Source organism: Balaenoptera physalus (assembly GCF_965194825.1).
Source record: "Balaenoptera physalus genome assembly, chromosome: 2".
NCBI classification, from domain to species: Eukaryota; Metazoa; Chordata; class Mammalia; order Artiodactyla; family Balaenopteridae; genus Balaenoptera; species Balaenoptera physalus.
This window is the reverse complement of record NC_138883.1, coordinates 159969396-159987081: the sequence shown is the minus strand read 5'-3', so window position 1 is coordinate 159987081 and position 17686 is coordinate 159969396. Positions and strand designations below refer to the sequence as shown.

At 43.2% G+C, this 17686-nt stretch overlaps 1 protein-coding gene across 2 annotated transcripts in view; it reads right to left on the bottom strand.

Moving 5' to 3' along the window:
- DHTKD1 (dehydrogenase E1 and transketolase domain containing 1) overlaps positions 1 to 14214 on the bottom strand; it is a 52162-nt gene extending 37948 nt beyond the window's left edge. Inside the window, exon 1 of one of the 2 annotated variants that reach the window (XM_082449673.1) lies at positions 13922 to 14214. In XM_082449673.1, coding sequence (XP_082305799.1) covers positions 13922 to 14078 — 157 coding nt within the window. In that variant the 5' untranslated portion in view covers positions 14079 to 14214. The remainder of the gene's footprint in view (positions 1 to 13921) is intronic. The other variant, XM_082449674.1, reaches the window with a different exon arrangement.
- Positions 14215 to 17686: the final 3472 nt, after the last annotated feature.

Genomic DNA, 17686 nt, shown 5'->3' with positions numbered 1-17686 from the left:
GGGCTCTAGGCGCGTGGGCTTCAGTAGTTGTGGCACGCGGGCTTCAGTAGTTGTGTTAGGCGGGCTCAGTAGTTGTGGCTCGCGGGTTCTAAAGCGCAGGCTCAGTAGTTGTGGCGCACGGGCTTAGTTGCTCTGCGGCATGTGGGATCTTCCCGGAACAGGGATGGAACCCGTGTCCCCTACATTGGCAGGCGGATTCTTAACCACTGCACTACCAGGGAAGTCCCATCCGTCCTTATTTCTTAAAGACCCCAGGTACATACACTCATGAAATCGTACGCTAGGAAAAGACCTTAGAAATTATCTTGTTACTCACATAATGAAAATCTTTTTTTTTTTTTTTTTAAAAGGTCCCAGCTGGAGGGTCAGTGGTCCTGCCCAGTATTTTTTTTTTTTTTTTTTAATTTATTTTTGGCGGTGTTGGGTCTTCGTTTCTGTGCGAGGGCTTTCTCTAGTTGCGGCAAGTGGGGGCCACTCTTCATCGCGGTGCGCGGGCCTCTCACTGTCGCGGCCTCTCTTGTTGCGGAGAACAGGCTCCAGACGTGCAGGCTCAGTAATTGTGGCTCACGGGCCCAGCTGCTCCACGGCATGTGGGATCTTCCCAGACCAGGGCTCGAACCCATGTCCCCTGCATTGGCAGGCAGATTCTCAACCACTGTGCCACCAGGGAAGCCCATGAAAAACTTTTTAAAATCCCGTTTGTACAGCCTTAAATGAGTAATTCCCCAGTCTCTACTCAAGGGGGAATCATTATCTTTCAATGAATCCAATTCTATCTTAGATGATTTTATATTGAGCTAGAAGCTGCTTTTCTTCCCTTTCCCACATGAAAGCCCTTCTAAAATTTGGAGAAAATCCTTCAAGCCCACAATCGATTAACCTTCAGTTCATCAAGGTGGTCTTATACAAATCAAGCACAAATCTCTGAAGATGAGCAAATCCACTATGAAGGGCACACATTTTCTGAACATTACAGAAATTTGCATTTTTATTTTCAGAACCCAAAGAAAATTGTTAGCATATTTTGAAATACTTAATGACCATTTTATGAACATGTGTTGCCATACAATGATTTCAGAGCTACATGTTTATGTGCTGGGGTTTGTATTCAGGGTACTGCACAGTGTACCTCTTGTCACAGGCTTAGAGGAAAGAACTGAGGTGTGTTGAACATGCATTCAATATTCACACGAATATGTAGGATGTGTTGGCACAAATCCAGCAGTTAAGAGGATCCACACTATGTCTAATAAACTCATCAAACGATCCCAGTAAATGAACTGATTTCAAGCTGGAGGAGTCATATATAATTTTGCTATAGTCTCTATTCTGGTTATAAAGTAGGACACCTTCATATTTCTGGCTAAAATACAGACAGATATATCTGTCTAAAGCATTGTCCCTGTTGGCCACTCCTCTTTAAAAACAGTTGCTTCCCTGGGCTCTCTGGCATTGCAAGATCCTGGGTTTCCTCCTAACTCGCTGGCTACTCAACCTCCACCACTTTTCCTGGGCGAGAAGGGGGTTAGGGGATCCTCCTCTTTGTCCACCTCTAAACTATTGGCTCTCCCCAGGTCTGCGCAGGGTCTTCTTCTCAATCTACTTTCTCTCTAGGTGATCTCATCCACGACTCCCAATATCATCTGCAAAACTACATCCTTAGTGGGGTAAGTCCAATGGTAAATATATAGGGTTATCATCACCATTCTCACCACAATCTACTAGCCCTCTTTTTTTTAATGCTTTATCTTTATTTTTTTAAAGTTTTGGCCATGCCACGCAGCACGTGGAATCTTAGTTCCCTGACCGGGGATTGAACCTACGCCCCCTGCATTAGAAGCACAGAGTCTTAACCACTGGACCACCAGGGAAGTCCTCTACTAGCCCTCTTTTGAAAACATTCTCTTTAGTGAACCACATCAGCTCAGGGATCACTGCTTCAACTTCTAACTGAAATTTCTAACTGAAAAGCCAAGTTTTTAATGATACTCTAGAACACTGACGGGGGAGTTGGCACAAAAGGATGCTGCTCACCCCATAGAACATGTGGCACCTACTATTCTGGAAGAGCCAGAGCGAGAGGACTATTCCCCTCCCACCTTGGGGCACATCCTCCATCCATCCTGACCATCTGTTTTCTCCCAGACGCTCATTTCACTGCTCTGGTTTCTTCTACCAGACCCAGTCCCATATCTCTTCCCTCTCTGTCTCCCAGATCCTTCCATTATGACCTCTGGAATTCTGTTCCATGCTTAACAGATCTCCCTACCTTCTTCACCTCTTCCCTAAACATTGCTTATACTCCTGTCGGCACGGGAATCTGCTTTCCCCTGAGGAACCAGTGGAAGGTGAAGTTACTCATCACCCACACACACATCCCTCCGGTACTGAAGGTGGAGTCAATGCCTCCTCATTCCTCACTGATGTTTCCCTGTAGCTAGTCCTCTAACTCTCTACAAACCCCCAGTCCTCTGAGGGACATGCCACGGTGTTGCTAACTAACCCCCACTGTCCAGAAGTCATCACAAGATAATGCTGTAGGAGAATGCTTACTGGAAAAGCGTCAGTTTGTTTAGATGAAAAAAAACTAAAAGATACTGTATATAGCATAAGCCTGATTTTTGTTAAAATGTGTGTATAATATATATTTCATTATATAGTATATCTAGCATATTAGTATCTATATACTTCATATATGTCTCTGCATTTGCATGTATATATTCCACATATATAAAGGAAATAGACCAAAAACTTAGTGATGATCCTATGTCAAAATTCCTAATTTTGGGACTTCCCTGGTGGCACAGTGGTTAAGAATCCGCCTGCCAATGCAGGGGACACGGGTTCGAGCCCTGGTCCGGGAAGATCCCACATGCCGCAGAGCAACTAAGCCCGTGTGCCACAACTACTGAGCCTGTGCTTTAGAGCCCTCAAGCCACAACTACTGAAGCCCTTGAGCCTAGAGCCCATACTCTAGGGTTTCTCATACTCCGCAATGAGAAGCCTGTGCCCCACAACAAAGAGTAGCCCCGGCTCGCCGCAGCTAGAGAGAAAGCCCACGCACAGCAATGCAGACCAAAAAAAAAAAAAAAAAAAATCCCGATTTTTTTCTTGCTTACCATAGTTTCTAAGTTTTCTGTAATGAACATGTCCAGTAGAGCTCTTTATTTATTTATTTATTTTGGCCACGCCATGAGGCTTATGGGATCTTAGTTCCCCGACCAGGAATCAAACCCAGGCCCAAGGCAGTGAAAGCACCGAGTCCTAATCTCTGGACCTCCAGGAAATTCCCAGAGCTCTTTAAATTGTATCCATTTAACTGACTTAAATACACCCTGAAAGCTTCTGATGATCAGATTCTCTCCACTGCCCTCACCGGTTGACTATATGCTTGTAAGAGTCAATTATATTTGTTCCTAAGGCTGTTGCTATGGGGAAAAGTAAACATTAGGGGAGACATTATAAAAATCTAGGAGATTCTGCATTCAGATTGCTCTCATAAGTGCTCTTCACTTTAAAGATTTGCATATACAAAACCAAAAATAAACATACTTGAGTTAAAATACGTAAAGCATCTCTCATTTCGTTATGATAATCCTTGATTTAATGACTTTTTGTTAAATTAACTGACCAAGTTTCAGTGTCAAATGCATTGAATAAAATTGCTTCAGCTGGATTACTTTGGTAGCAAATAATGAAATTAAAAGATTTAAATGGATGCGATCACAGCAATAGAATACATATCTTCTTCACAAAAAACTCCCTGTTATTGTATAAATCAAAGGATTACTGTAAGAGAAAAATGAATCCCTTCACCTGAGGCATAATACTGACCAAATGACTCAGTGCTCACGATGTCTATGAAAGTTCAGAGGAATTTAATTGGATGTTTAAATTCCTAAGAAGCCAGAGAGAATAGGGCAAACGACAGTAGCAGATATATACGCTCTTCTTCCAAATAAAATGGAAAATACTGGAGGCGTGCTTCTGGCTCAGGAGAATGGCACATAGTAGATGCTCAAGAGATATTTGTTATTACTTGAATGAATGAAGTCCTGATATTCACTGTATTGTAATGGCATCACAGAACCCTCCCGATCAAAGGTTTCCAGAGCCCTCAAACATGCCGTACGAGGGCTGCAGTGGATCCCTCCTGATCACTTTGGGTCCTTCTCTTCTGAGAACTGCACCCTCCCATCCCAGAGGGTGGGTTCCAGGGCCACGTCTCTATTGCTCTACTTTGCCTGCCAAAGAGTCAATGGATTCCAAAGACACCTGAGTCAAGGTGGGTCAGATTCAATCTTCCCAGAATTTGAGGCTTGAAATTAAGAGATGTGAGAAGAGTGAGCGTGAGACTGCTATCCTTAGAAAAGCCTGCTTGCAAGGTTTATGATCTTGGTTGCTGCCTGGGAACTTGAATTTCCGGAATGGCCTCACCTGTCCTTAACTGATAAGGGTGATCCACTGTGCCTCGACTGTTTGGGAGAACAAGGTAGTTTAGGCTGAACACCTGTTTCCCTTCTGGGAGTCTGGGATTTTGGCACATGCAGAGGGTGCTTACATGAACCTCTCCCAATAAAAACCCTGGGTGCCGAGTCTCTAATAGGATTCCCTGCGCAGGAACATTGCACATATGTTACTGTGTTTCTTGAAGAGGAGTGCATTCCGTGTGACCCCTCATGGGAGAAAGCAGAAGGAAGCCTGCACAAAGGGCCCTCCAGACTCTTCCTGTGCCTTTTCCATTATGGTCCAGCTGTGCGTCCTTACCACATCACTGCAATAAACCTTAGCCATGAGTACAACTATAGACTGAGTGCCATGAGTCCCTTCTGGAGAATCTCTAAATGTGGGGTGGTCTTGAGAACCCCCAACACACATTATGTGTGACACAGGAGCTAAGTACCTTAACAGCTGTGCCTTATGGGGCCTCACACAGCCTCTGCCAATATTCCCAGAGTTAGCTTTGGTTCACTCCCTTCTTGATTACTTGAAACATTTTTCAGCTCTAGAAGATACCCCTGTACCCTTCAAATAAAGTCCCCTCTTTGCTTAAGATAGCCAGAGTTGGTTTCTGCTGCTTGTGACCAAAAGAACCTTAGCTAAAACAAGAGTAAAAAAACATTATGAGGGACTTCCCTGGCGGTCCCGTGGTTAAGACTCTGTGCTTACAATGCAGGGGGTGCGGGTTCAATCCCTGGTCAGGGAACTAAGATCCCACGTGCCGTGCAGCCAAAACAAACAAATAAAAAACATTTTGATAGGGATATCTACATCACTTTATTCTCTGCTGTAAGCAAACACGGTGGGGGCACTGGATAGTATTGAATAGTATTTTATTTTCAGAAAGAAATGTGTTCATATTAACCAGCATAAAGTACACTGACAGATAACCTAAACTAAACTTAGTACTTCAACTGGAAGTCAATACAGTTCTCTTTCATCATCTGGTCATAAACAGCCTCCCCCGAAAATATCTAGATCCAATCCACAGTCTCTTTGCATTCAAGTCAGCATATGCTTAGAGCAAGTGGGAACATTGGCTATCTATAAAAACACTGAAGACTCCAAGAAAGAGAACTCCATAATTGGAGTCCCATAAGCCCTATTTTTTTTTTTTTTTTTGGCCGCGCCGTGCGGCATGTGGGATCTTAGTTCCCTGACCAGGGATCGAAACCATGTCCCTTGCAATGGAAGCGTGGAGTCTTAACCACTGGACCGCCAGGGAAGTCCCCTCTTAAGCCCTATTAAAATGAGACGGGGACTTCCCTGGTGGCACAGTGGTTAAGAATCCAACTGCCAATGTAGGGGACGCAGGTTCGATCCATGGTCCTGGAAGATCCCACATGCCGAGGAACAACTAAGCCCGTGCTCCCCAATTACTGAGCCTGCACTCTAGAGCCCGTGAGCCACAACTACTGAGCCTGCACACCACAGCTACTGAAGCCCGCGCGCCCTAGAGCTCGTGCTCCGCAACAAGAGAAACCACTGCAATGAGAAGCCCGCACGCTGCAACTAGAGAAAGCCCGTGCACAGCAACGAAGACCCAACGCAGCCAAATACATAAATAAATAAATAAACAACAGAAATTTATAGGAAAAAAAAATGAGACAGCTGCCACCGGCTTCAACTTAGGAACTTCATAGATAACCATATCAAAAGGCAAGACTTGGTACCAGAATACTATTATTATGAATTCTGTACAACAAACTCATACCTAGGCCATGCAGCTGAGTTCATTTTACATCCTATCTTCTCTTCCCATCTCAAACATGATATCTTTATAAGCTAAATTTATTTTGCCAGATAGTTCTTTCTTGCAAAAAACCAAACTTTAAATAGAAACCTTATTCTGGTCCTTTCCTTTTTTTCTGAGATTCCTTTCTTAAATCATTGCCGAGATAGGTAAGCAACAGTCACAGATTGATAATAAATGATAGTGACCATTTATTGAGTACTAACTTGTGCTACACACTGTGTTGGATTTTTCACATACGTCATCTTATCTAATCCTTGTAACAGCTCTGAAATAGGTGCCCTTATCTGCAGAATAGTTAACTGAGGCCCAAACACGTTAAGTGACTTGCAGAAGGTGACACTGGTAATGAAGAAGCTGGAATTGGAACTATTTGTACTCAAGTGTGCTTGATTTTAATCCAGTGTTTTACCCACTATACCATAACAAAAATTGATAAGGAAAGTCCAGGGCCTACAGCAAACAGGATGAGATAACTAGAAGTCATTGAAACATTTAAAAACTCATCTAAATTTTTTTGAAAATCTCTAATGCAATAAGATTTTCCCCAACTGTTTTTCCTATACCTCCAGTAAAGGCTCCTATTATTTCTTGTCTCTTCTTCTTTTTTTTTTTGGCCGCGCCACGCTGCTTGTGAGATCTTAGTTCCCAGACCCGGGACCGAACCCAGGCCCCAGCAGTGAAAGTGCCGAGTCCTAACAACTGGACTGCCAGGGAATTCCCAAGGCTCCTATTATTTCTAATATGCAACGTACCTGCAACCTCACTTCAACTACTAAAGCTGATCGCCAAGATCAGTAACCACTAAACACTGTTTGGAATCTTACAGCTCCCATCTCCTAACGGTCTCTAAATTCTGCCATTTTTTAATAACCCAAATCCTTCATAATGAAATTTATGCCTATGAATCACTGGTCCTAAGCTGTTGCATTTCTATATAATAACAACGAACTATCAGAAAGAGCAATTAAGGAAACAACCCCATTTAGTGTCATACCAAAAAGAATAAAATACCTAGGAATAAATCTACCTAAGGAGGTAAAAGACATATACTCGGAAAAGTATAAGACACTGATGAGAGAAATGGAAGATGACACAAACAGATGGAAAGATATACCATGGCCTTGGACTGGAAGAATTAATATTGTTAAAATGACCATACTTCCCAAGACAATCTACAGATTCAGTGCAATTCCTACCAAAATACCAATGGCTTTTTTCACAGAACTAGAACAAATAATTCTAAAATGTATATGGAAACCCACCTCCATTTTAAATTAGGATTGTTGATAAATAAATTCAAGTTTACTTGGAAGTTGAGGTATGCAGAGGTTAAAGTACAAGCTGTTTTACTAATAACCAGCTACAAAGGACACTCATCACAGGTCAAATTTTAACTAGTGAAACCGCTGCCATCCAAAAAGGTTGCTACAAGCAAATCCAATATCTCTTCAAAGCCTTACTACAGTGAAAATCTTAGTAAATGAAGTAGTCATCCTATGCAGGCATTGATATTTGGCCAAGATAAACATATTAAGAAAGAAGGCTGATGAAGGTCAAAGAGGAGGAGGGAGGCACCATAACTTTGACCATACCTCCTCCCATTTCTCTATGTCACCTTGGATGTGGGAGGATGCTTTGTGTCCATTTTCAGTAGGGTTTGTCCTTTGATTCATTTTGCCAGTACCAAAAGTTAATGTGCATGATCCATCCCACTAACTCAGTCATTCCTCTCAACAAAGATGGCACCTTTTAGGACAACTGGTAGGCATTATGAAAAAGACTCAAGCCGGGACTTAGCTGGCAGTCCAGTGCTTCAGACTCTGTGCTCCCAATGCAGTGGGCACCTCCCAATGCAGGGGGCATGGGTTTGATCCTTGGTCGGGGAACTAAGATCCAGCATGCTGCACAGTGAGGCCAAAAAAAAAAAAGACTAAAGCCAATTAAACTGTGTCCTTGGCCTCATCAGCCTCCTATAATTAATAGAACAGACCATAAGCACACAGTTAAACAGAATTTAAGGAAAAACCCAATGAATCTTAATTGTCTTCATCAGCAAAAAAAAAGTTATTCCTTCTTCTAGAACACGGTAATACAGTATATTACCCTATACATAAAGTGCTTCTTTTCTTAGTTCTTGGTGTTACGGTTGTACGTGCAAAATTCAAATGTACTAAATGTCACAAAGAAATTGCATATACAGAACCCTATTTCCACTTCTTAGTAGGAATCAATCATTTATTAAGTATTTAGTTAAGTGTAGAGCTGAAAGGAATATAAGACAAGGTCTTTACTAGGCAGGATCTTACAATGTAAATGAGAAGATGATCCCCGCACAAAACTGCACACAATTAGAAAAAGTTTAATACAGTCCAAGGGGTGGGCCCCATACTGAGAGTTAAGGGAATTCAGATTAGGATAGCCTGGAGTTGTCTGGAAAGATGTCACGGAGGACTTGGGAATGGAGCTGGACTGTGGAGAATGAGTAAGAAGTGGAAAGGCACAGAGTGAAGAAGAGACTTGGAAAGTGGGGGAATTCATGTTGGAAAGATGTAAGAAAGAAGGCAGAACAGGTCAAGAAACATGAAGGGCATTGAGTAGCAACCTAAAGAACCTGGATTTTATTTTGAGAGGCAAAGTAGAGCCTTTGGAGACCTGAGTAAGAAAGTGACTCAGTTAAACCAATGTTTTAGAAAGACTGGACTAAGCTGGAAGGGAACTAGGCTATAAGTTATAATACCAGCTAGGCTAGCAGTTTTACCTCTTTGAAGTCATGGATCTCTTTGAGAATGTGACGAAAGCTATGGGCCCTCGGCCTAGAAACAGACACAGACACAGAGTTGTGCAAAGTACACAGACCCCCTGAAACCTTCTCATAGGGATCCATGGACCCAGGTTAAGAACCCTTGAATTCAACATTTTTTTTTTGGTAGCAGGCCAGAATTAAACACCTAGACTAGGATCCTAGTTAGTGAAAATATGAAGAAAGCAAGGCTTTGAGAAATAGAGTGCTCAAAATGTGACAGAAAGTACAAGGTGAAAAAGTTGCTTGCCCCAGATTTTTAAAGTACATCTGCAGCAGAGACTATTATAACCCCCAACATCCATTTTCCCTTCTCTTTTATGGTAACAGATAGTTGAGTATATGACCACCCAGAATAAGGATACCCTTTCCAGCCTTCCCTGCAGCCAGGGTGGCCATATGACTATGTTCTGGCCAATGAGAGGACAGTAGAAGTGATGTTGCAACTTCTGGGTCTTACCCTTAAAGAGATGGTGTTCTCTTCCCCTCCCCCTTTTCCTCCCTCTTGCTGGCCAGTATGTGGTTATAGTGGTGAGCTATCCTGGACCAGAGTTGAAAGCAACACCCGCAGGGTGGCGAGGAAACAACGTAGAAGAAACTTGAACCCCTACAGCTTTGCAGAGCAGAGCTGTCATACCAGCTCAGACTTCTACTTACTTTATTCAACCCACTGTTATTCCAGGTCTCTGGCACAGCCCCTGAACACATCCTATCCAATATTGAATTTGCTACCGGAGGTGGGTTGCTGCCATAACAGAACCTAAAATGTATACGACACTGGCTTAGCAGTCAGGTGGTGGGTACCAAGGACCCAGGTATTTCAGACTAGAAAGCTGAAACAGTGTTATGTTATCTGCCAAAACATTTGCTAAAACTGTCACTTGCGATATCTTGAAAGGTAGGCTGCATGCCCATGGAGCCTGTAGCTCAGTAGTCTGTGTTCATTGTTTCTTGTCACTTTCAGGAAAGCCCCAGAAGAAAGGTGAGGTCAAGGAGCTAGTTCATCAGCAAGAAGAGATGGAGGGAAATTCACTCCACCACTGGGAGGTTTTCTCCATCTGTGGCCTCAGTACCTAGAGGGCAGACCCAGCCAAGGTTTGAAAGGTAGAAGCAATTAGTAAAGGTAGTTCTGAAGAGGCTGTCTTAGCCGGAGATAGGAGAAAAGATGAAACCCCTTTTTAAGTACCTTCTAGTAAGCATTATCTGTTAGATGATGAAAGCCAGCTGAGCCTTTAATATCACACAAAGGGTTTTGCCTTCCCACTACAGCATATTAGTTGAGATGGTCTCAAAATAAACACCATTAAATTTAGGGAGTCGAATGGGTAGAAGCAGTAAATAAAAGACCAGGGTTTTCAGGCTTAAAAACTAAGCCCGGATGAGCTCTTTGACTGTGGGCAACTTCCTCATGGAATGACTAGAAGCAAAAAGCCAAAAAGCAAAAAGCCAAAACACTGCAGTCCTAGGAATTTTATTTAAGAAACTGAACTGCTGGGCTTCCCTGGTGGCGTAGTGGTTAAGAATCCGCCTGCCAACGCAGAGGACACGGGTTCGAGCCCTGGTCCGGGAAGATCCCACGTGCCGTGGAGCAACTAAGCCCGTGCGCCACAGCTACTGAGCCTGTGCTCTAGAGCCCGTGAGCCACAACTACCGAAGCCCGTGCGCCTAGAGCCCGTGCTCTGCAACAAGAGAAGGCACCGCAATGAGAAGACCACGTACCACAACGAAGAGCAGCTCCCGCTCACTGGAACTAGAGAAAGTCCACGCGCAGCAATGAAGACCCAATGCAGCCAAAAATAAATAAATAGAATAAATAAATTTAAAAAAACCTGAACTGCCAAAGAAATCCCAACTCCAAATCTTAAAAAATGGTACAACTGAACTTATTTACAAAACAGAGATAGAGTCACAGATGTAGAAAACAAACCTAGGATTACCAAGGGGGAAATGGGGGGGGGAGAGGATAAATTGGGAGATTGGGACTGACATCTATACACTACTATATATAAAATAGATAACTAATAAGAACCCGCTGTACAGCACAGGGAACTCTACTCAATATTCTGTAGTGACCTATATGGGAAAAGAATCTAAAAAAGAGTGGATATATGTATATGTATAACTGGCTCACTTTGCTGTACAGCAGAAAGTAACACAACATTGTAAATCAACTATACTCCACTAAAAATTAATTTAAAAAATAAAAAATAAAAATAAATAAAATAAAAAACTGAACTGCCAAAGAAATCCCAACTCTGGCCAGAAAAAAAAAAAAAAATCTGTAATTAATGACTACCTAAAGTGACTATCAGGTTCCTAACCTTCTCAAAATAAAGTGGACCATGAAAGGTGTGCAGCCCCCAAGGAGGGCACACTCCCCAATGCCCTCAGAAGATACAGGTTAAAGAAGAACCCATAAGGCAAGACCAGGGGAAGGGATGGGGGCAGAGTTGAGGGGCCAGATAATCTAGTGAACTTACCACTCAGCCACATCAAGGGGCTTTATCATTCCTACCCAATAGGACTTGATAACTGGTCTGAACCAGTGGCTGCTATAGATTCCTCATTCTTTCCTTTTGTGGATGGGCGTTTCCTTTGTACATCGAATGTGTATATATTCAGGATGGATGGCAGTTCATAAAATTCCAGACTCCAAGGAGCCACAGCCAGACCTGCTGGAGAGGACTGCACATTCTCCAGAGATAATGGACTTTGAGCTGGATTCAGGAATTGAATGGAGGAGGGAGGAAGTGAGTACATTCTATGTGTGGGAAGAAAAGTTTAGGATATTTGAATGGCCAAAGGGGCCGAGTGTGGTGATTACTAATTATTTTCCAACATCTATTTTCCTCTTCTCTCTCAAAATAATTTTTAGCTGGAAGGTAGCCATCCTGAATAAAGACTATGCTTTCCAGTCTCCCTTGCAGGTGACCAAGCTCTTTGGACGTGAGCTATATGCAATCTCCTTCCCCATTCTCCCACACAGCCTAGTAGGAGTAGTATCTATAAAAAGAGTTTTTACAAAATGATGTGATAAGTTCTGAAACAGAAAACAGAAAGAACTGTCACAGATCTACATGGAATGATAATTTTGAAGAAAGTTACAAAACGGCCCACTTGCCTTTAAGTTTTATTCGGAGTATTAAAAAAAGATATAAGGAAAAAATTCCTTAAGTCAGATCCCATAACTGCAACAAACAACTATTTCTCAGTATTGATTTTACTCTATCCTCTCAGTACAACACAATATTGTACCCTTAGCCTGCAGTTCTAACTCAATACTGAACTTTCAAACTTCACCAAGGATCCCACAATACAGCAAGTTCATTGCTAGGAGGGGTGGGGAGGCACAAGTTGGTGATGAGGGAAGAGAGAAGATTATATACAGATAAAATCAACTCCAGAGATATTTTTTCAAACCACACCAGCCCAAAGCTCCCTGGATGATTTGGATACAGTCTTGCCATTAAGAACCACCAGTCCAGACTCTTCCCAGGCAAAGATTAATTCTCCACTGCCAGGCTGTTAATAGGCATCAAACAGAGACCCAACAGTGAGGGAAAACCTCAAATAAGATCACAATAATTGCACACTGAGCACACACTAGTAAGTTCTTAATTGAAGAAGAGATTGTCAAATACATCTTACACATATATCCCTTATGACTATAACAACAGTGTTTGGCCACGGTGGCCACGGACGTCCTGCGAGAGAATCACCTAGAGTGACATAAAAATACAAATTCCTGAACCTCATTGCAGGCCACTGAATGAGAACTAGGGTGGGGTTTAGGGGAGGGGAGAAGGAGGCTGGCCTGGGAGCTAGCATTTTAACATCACGCAGAGTGATCTGAATGCACGCTTCAGTTTGAGGACAATTGGCATGTAAAATTCCGGGCACTCAATTTGCCAAGTGAAATAAGATACCTATAGTCTTACTCTCAAGGGATTAGCAACCTAGCTGGCCAAAATCCTGTCCCTAAAGAAACCCGCTGGACTCAAGAAGGAGAATCAGTTTTATTCTAAATGTCCCCTGAGATCAAAAGCAAAATATTGAGGTTCCAATGTGTAATGTACTGCTCAGAGGTCAGGTGCTTAGATGAAGGGGCTCCTAATTGTTAATCCAATAACAGGATCAAAGATGCCAAATGACCTTCCTCTAATAATCGATCTGTGTTCATCGTCTATTCTGTGAGGATGAATAAAGATACAATAACTTTAAAAAAAAAAAAAAGATACAATAACTTTGGAGCATAAACCAAATACTCAAAATTCATCTCTTGCACATGAGGATGCAACAGAGCTTCCAAAAACTGATATTCGTGTCTCCTAATACATTAAAACCCGAGTAACACGTTTCTAAATTCAGCAAAGAGTTCTAAACTCTGAAATTAAAGAGGCTACACAGAGGAGACAAATGGATAATAAATACCATGCTGTGGTCCAAGACCATCTGCTAACTGCCCTCTTCACCCTAGTCACAGTCGCGATCCCCACACATCCCGGCTCACACCAGCTTCGGAGACGGCCCTGGAAATGTATCCTTGGGTGAACTCCAGGAGCTGAGATATCTTAGAACTTTTCTTTTCCTGCAGCCCCGACTCGGCAAAGAGCTAAGTTCTCACACGTTTTACGACCAAGGAATGGAAAAGACAAGAGCTCACAAAACCATTCTGTGACCTCGACCCTGACAATATGCACGCCTGTCCGCTTCTGCTCCCTCGCCTCACCTTCCTCCCCACCCTCCTACTCGCACACTGAGGCCCCTAGAAGCCCCAACTATCAAAAGCACCCCACCCCAGGCCAGGCAGGAAGGCCCCCTGCCTCCCCAGGCCCCACGCCCACCGCCCGGGCCCAATCCCTGACCTGGGGGGCGCGCCAGGCCGCCCTGGGGCTCCCGGCTCTCGGGCTTCCTCGGCGGGTAGCCGTAGACACCCCTCTCTGTCTGGTAGCCGCGCCGGAGGAGGAGCGGAGGGGCCCGGCCGAGGCCCAGTCTTGCTGCTGCCACAGTGGCCAAGGCCATGTCCCGCCAGGCCCCCCGGGCCCAGAGACTTCTGCGGGAGATCTAGGGGTCGCGTCCACAGGGAGGTAGCTCCTGGAACCCCCCGCGTGGGAGGCGAGAGGAGGGAGTGGGTAGGCGAGGGGAAGCCCCGCCTTCGAGACAACGCCCCCAGTCCTGATTGGCCAGGGCCGGCCCTCGGAGCCAATCTAGATCAGCGGCCTTCAAAGCGAAGCCACGCCCCGGGATCCGCTGGGACTCGCGCGGTCCTAGAGGCTGAGGGTAGCCCTGGATTTGGGAAAACGGGGAGTGTTGAGCACAGCGTTACCGGCTTTCTGGTATAAACCCTGATATACCTGTATATGCTGCGGTCTCCCACCAGGAGTGATCACCCACCACCCCTCTCCTGGAAGCCCCAGAGCACAACCTCACACACACGATGCAGTCTCCTACAGAAAGGAAAAATTAGCGACAGGGTGCATGAAAAGTGGCTGGGACTCAAACCAAGGGACTTGGTTTGAAGGAAAGGTCATAGGAAGTAACCAGAAAATCAACATCCCCCCTCCATTTGCATTTTTGTAAGAAACATTGAGGGAGAAAGAATAAAATAGGGGAGAAGGAGCCTGTACGAAAGCGATAGAATAGGAGTGAAGAGAAAGTGGACGTGGAAGATTTCATGTGGAGTGAGGTAAATGTGCAAGGTGAGGGGCACGCCAAGGAGAGGGGCAAGCATGAGCACAGAAGCCTGGGAGAGGCTGCAAGGCATTGCAAGTGATTCCAAGAGGCCGGCGAATTGGGTGTGTATTGAGAGATGGGAGTGGAAAGGTAGATACAGGATAACTGGGTGATTAAAAGAGCTTTCAGTAAAAAAGAAGGAAGTAATTACGAGATCAATGTCCCTTTATATCCCAGAGAAGGGGATCTCCAATCTCCCACAGTGACAAGGTTAGCCTTGGACTGGAGCAAGGGCACTTCATAGAATATAAAAGTAGGAAAGGCAGAGCATAAGCGTATCTATTTCGGTAGGCTGATAGATTTGATCATGGAACGACGATGAAGTTTTTTTCTGCTTCTATTTTTTTTTTTTGGTGAAATATTAAGCAAGATGAACAGCAGAAAGTGGGAGTAAAAAGACATGGGAGGACGTCTGAAAGGGATAAAAAGGTATGAAGCAGTGGGATGGGAAAGTGAACAGACCCAGAAATGTCATGATTTGGGGGATGCCAAGAGCCCACTGAGGCTTGTGGTTATGGACCTGACTCAGACAAGACAGAGTGAGTGTGAGTTTTTCTCCAGATATGTTCAGCTCCTTTTGCAGGTGCAGGGTAGGCAGGAGTTGTATTTAACTAAGGATGGATTTTTGCCTGGCAGGTATGATGGAGTGATGGGGCAAGGGAGAATTCATAGCACTTGCAATACATAGTCATTGAAATGTTGATTGGATCAGGGGACTGAATGTACCAGGGGTAAAAGAGTGCATAGTTGGAGTGGGGATTCTCATGTAGGTGAACTGGTGGTCTCACTGACTGACATTTGAAGTTGGGACTTTGGGTGGAAGGCAAAAATTGGAATCAATTTCTTTTCTTTTCTTTTCTTTTTTTTTTTTTTGGCCACGTGGCATGCAGGATCTTAGTTCCCCTACCAGGGATCCAACCCGTGCCCCCTGCAGTGGAAGCACAGAGTCCTAATCGCTGGACTGCCAGGGAAGTCCCTGGAATAAATTTCTTGAGGCCTGTGGACCTTGGATAAGAATTCTTGATGTGGATTGGCAAAGTTCATAATGTTTAAAAAAGTTTGCTGGCCCACTGTTTTGGTAAATATATGAGAAATAGGCACTCTTATACATTGCTAGTGGAATTGTAAAATGATACAAACTCTATAGAAGGAAAACTGTCAATATCTTATAAAATTAGAAATGCACATTTCATTTAACCCAGTGATTCCGCTTCTAGGAATTTGAAAGTCTAGGATAGACTTTCATACACACACTCGAACACAATTATGTGTGTACAAGAATATTCACTGTTGTATTGTCTATAACTTAAATTTTAAAAGATTGTGAGTATCCTAAATATCAAAAAATAAGAGATTAAATAAGTTATACTACTTCCTTACAACAGACTACTATAGAGTCATAAAAAAGAATGAAGCAGCTCATTATGCCTTGAATTGGAACAATTCCTAAGATATATTTTTAAGTGAAAAAAGCAAGAGCAGAGAGCAGTATGCATAGAATGCTTACATTAGAGCATTAAAATATATAGACTTTAAAAATTTGTGGGACTTCCCTGGTGGCACAGTGGTTAAGAATCCGCCTGCCAGTGCAGGCGACACGGGTTCGGGCCCTGGTCCAGGAAGATCCCACATGCCATGGAGCAACTAAGCCCGTGTGCCACAACTAGTGAGCCTGCACTCTAGAGCCCGCGAGCCACAACTACTGAGCCACAACTTCAGTGCCACAACTACAGAAGCCCGCACTCCTAGAGCCCGTGCTCCGCAACAAGAGAAGCCACCGCAATGAGAAGCCAGCGCACCGCAACAAAGAGTAGCCCCACTCACCGCAACTAGAGAAAGCCTGTGTGCAGCAATGAAGACCCAATGCAGCCAAAAATTAATTAATTAATTAATTTTTTAAAAATTTGTAAAGGTAACTATACACACGTATATGTGTGTGTATAAATATGTATTTCTTTATGCATAGAGCATCTCTTGAAGAAGATGCTGGAAATTATTGCCTCTGAGGAGGGGAATTGTTAGGCTGGGGACAGGGAAGGGAAGAAGTTTTACTTCTCACTTTCGTAATTTTTGAACTTTGCGACATTTGTGTTTTTCAAAACATAAGTTAAAAATCACTATTTAATTTTTTTTCAAAACTTTGTATCTCCTACCCAGGATTTAATATTTTCAATACTTCCCTTTGGAAGGGAAGTTATTGCAATCTCTTTTTAAAGAGGTCTTGAGGTTTTGAGCTGCAGCACCCATGAGAAATGGGCATCAAAAGACATGCACAAGAATGTTCATAACAGCTTTATTATAAATAAATAAGTATTTATTATATTGTTTATTTACAATATAATAAAACAATTTTTAAGTATCAACATTGAAACAGATAAATAAAATTGTGGATATCAACACTTTCAATGCAGTCCTTCCATCCAGAAGGCACTCAATAAATATTGCTGAAAGAAGGAAAAAAAGAGGAAAGGAAGAAAAAAAAATGAAAGAAGAAAATATTTTCTCGCTCTGCCCCCCTAAAGTCTACAAGCAGTGGCCAGTCCAGTGGTAATAAGCTCTCCTAATAACCAGATTGTGGTCTCTAAATACCATTTTTTACACTAAAATGAGAAATGGCTGATACCATATCAAACCTGATCACAGGACAAGTGTGAGGAGGAATGAAAGTGCCCACTGAATTTTGCAATACGAGAGCATAAGTGACTTTACCAAAAGCAGTTTTCACTGTGTAGTAGGTGCAGAAACCAGACCAGAGTGAGAGGAGAAGGGAATAGAAGGTGAGGAAGTGGAGATGGTGTGGGCAGACAATTGTTTTGAGAAACTTCACTCTGAAAGGGAGTAGAGTGAATTATATAGCTGATGTGATGAGTGAGGTATTTTTGTTTCTTTACATTATT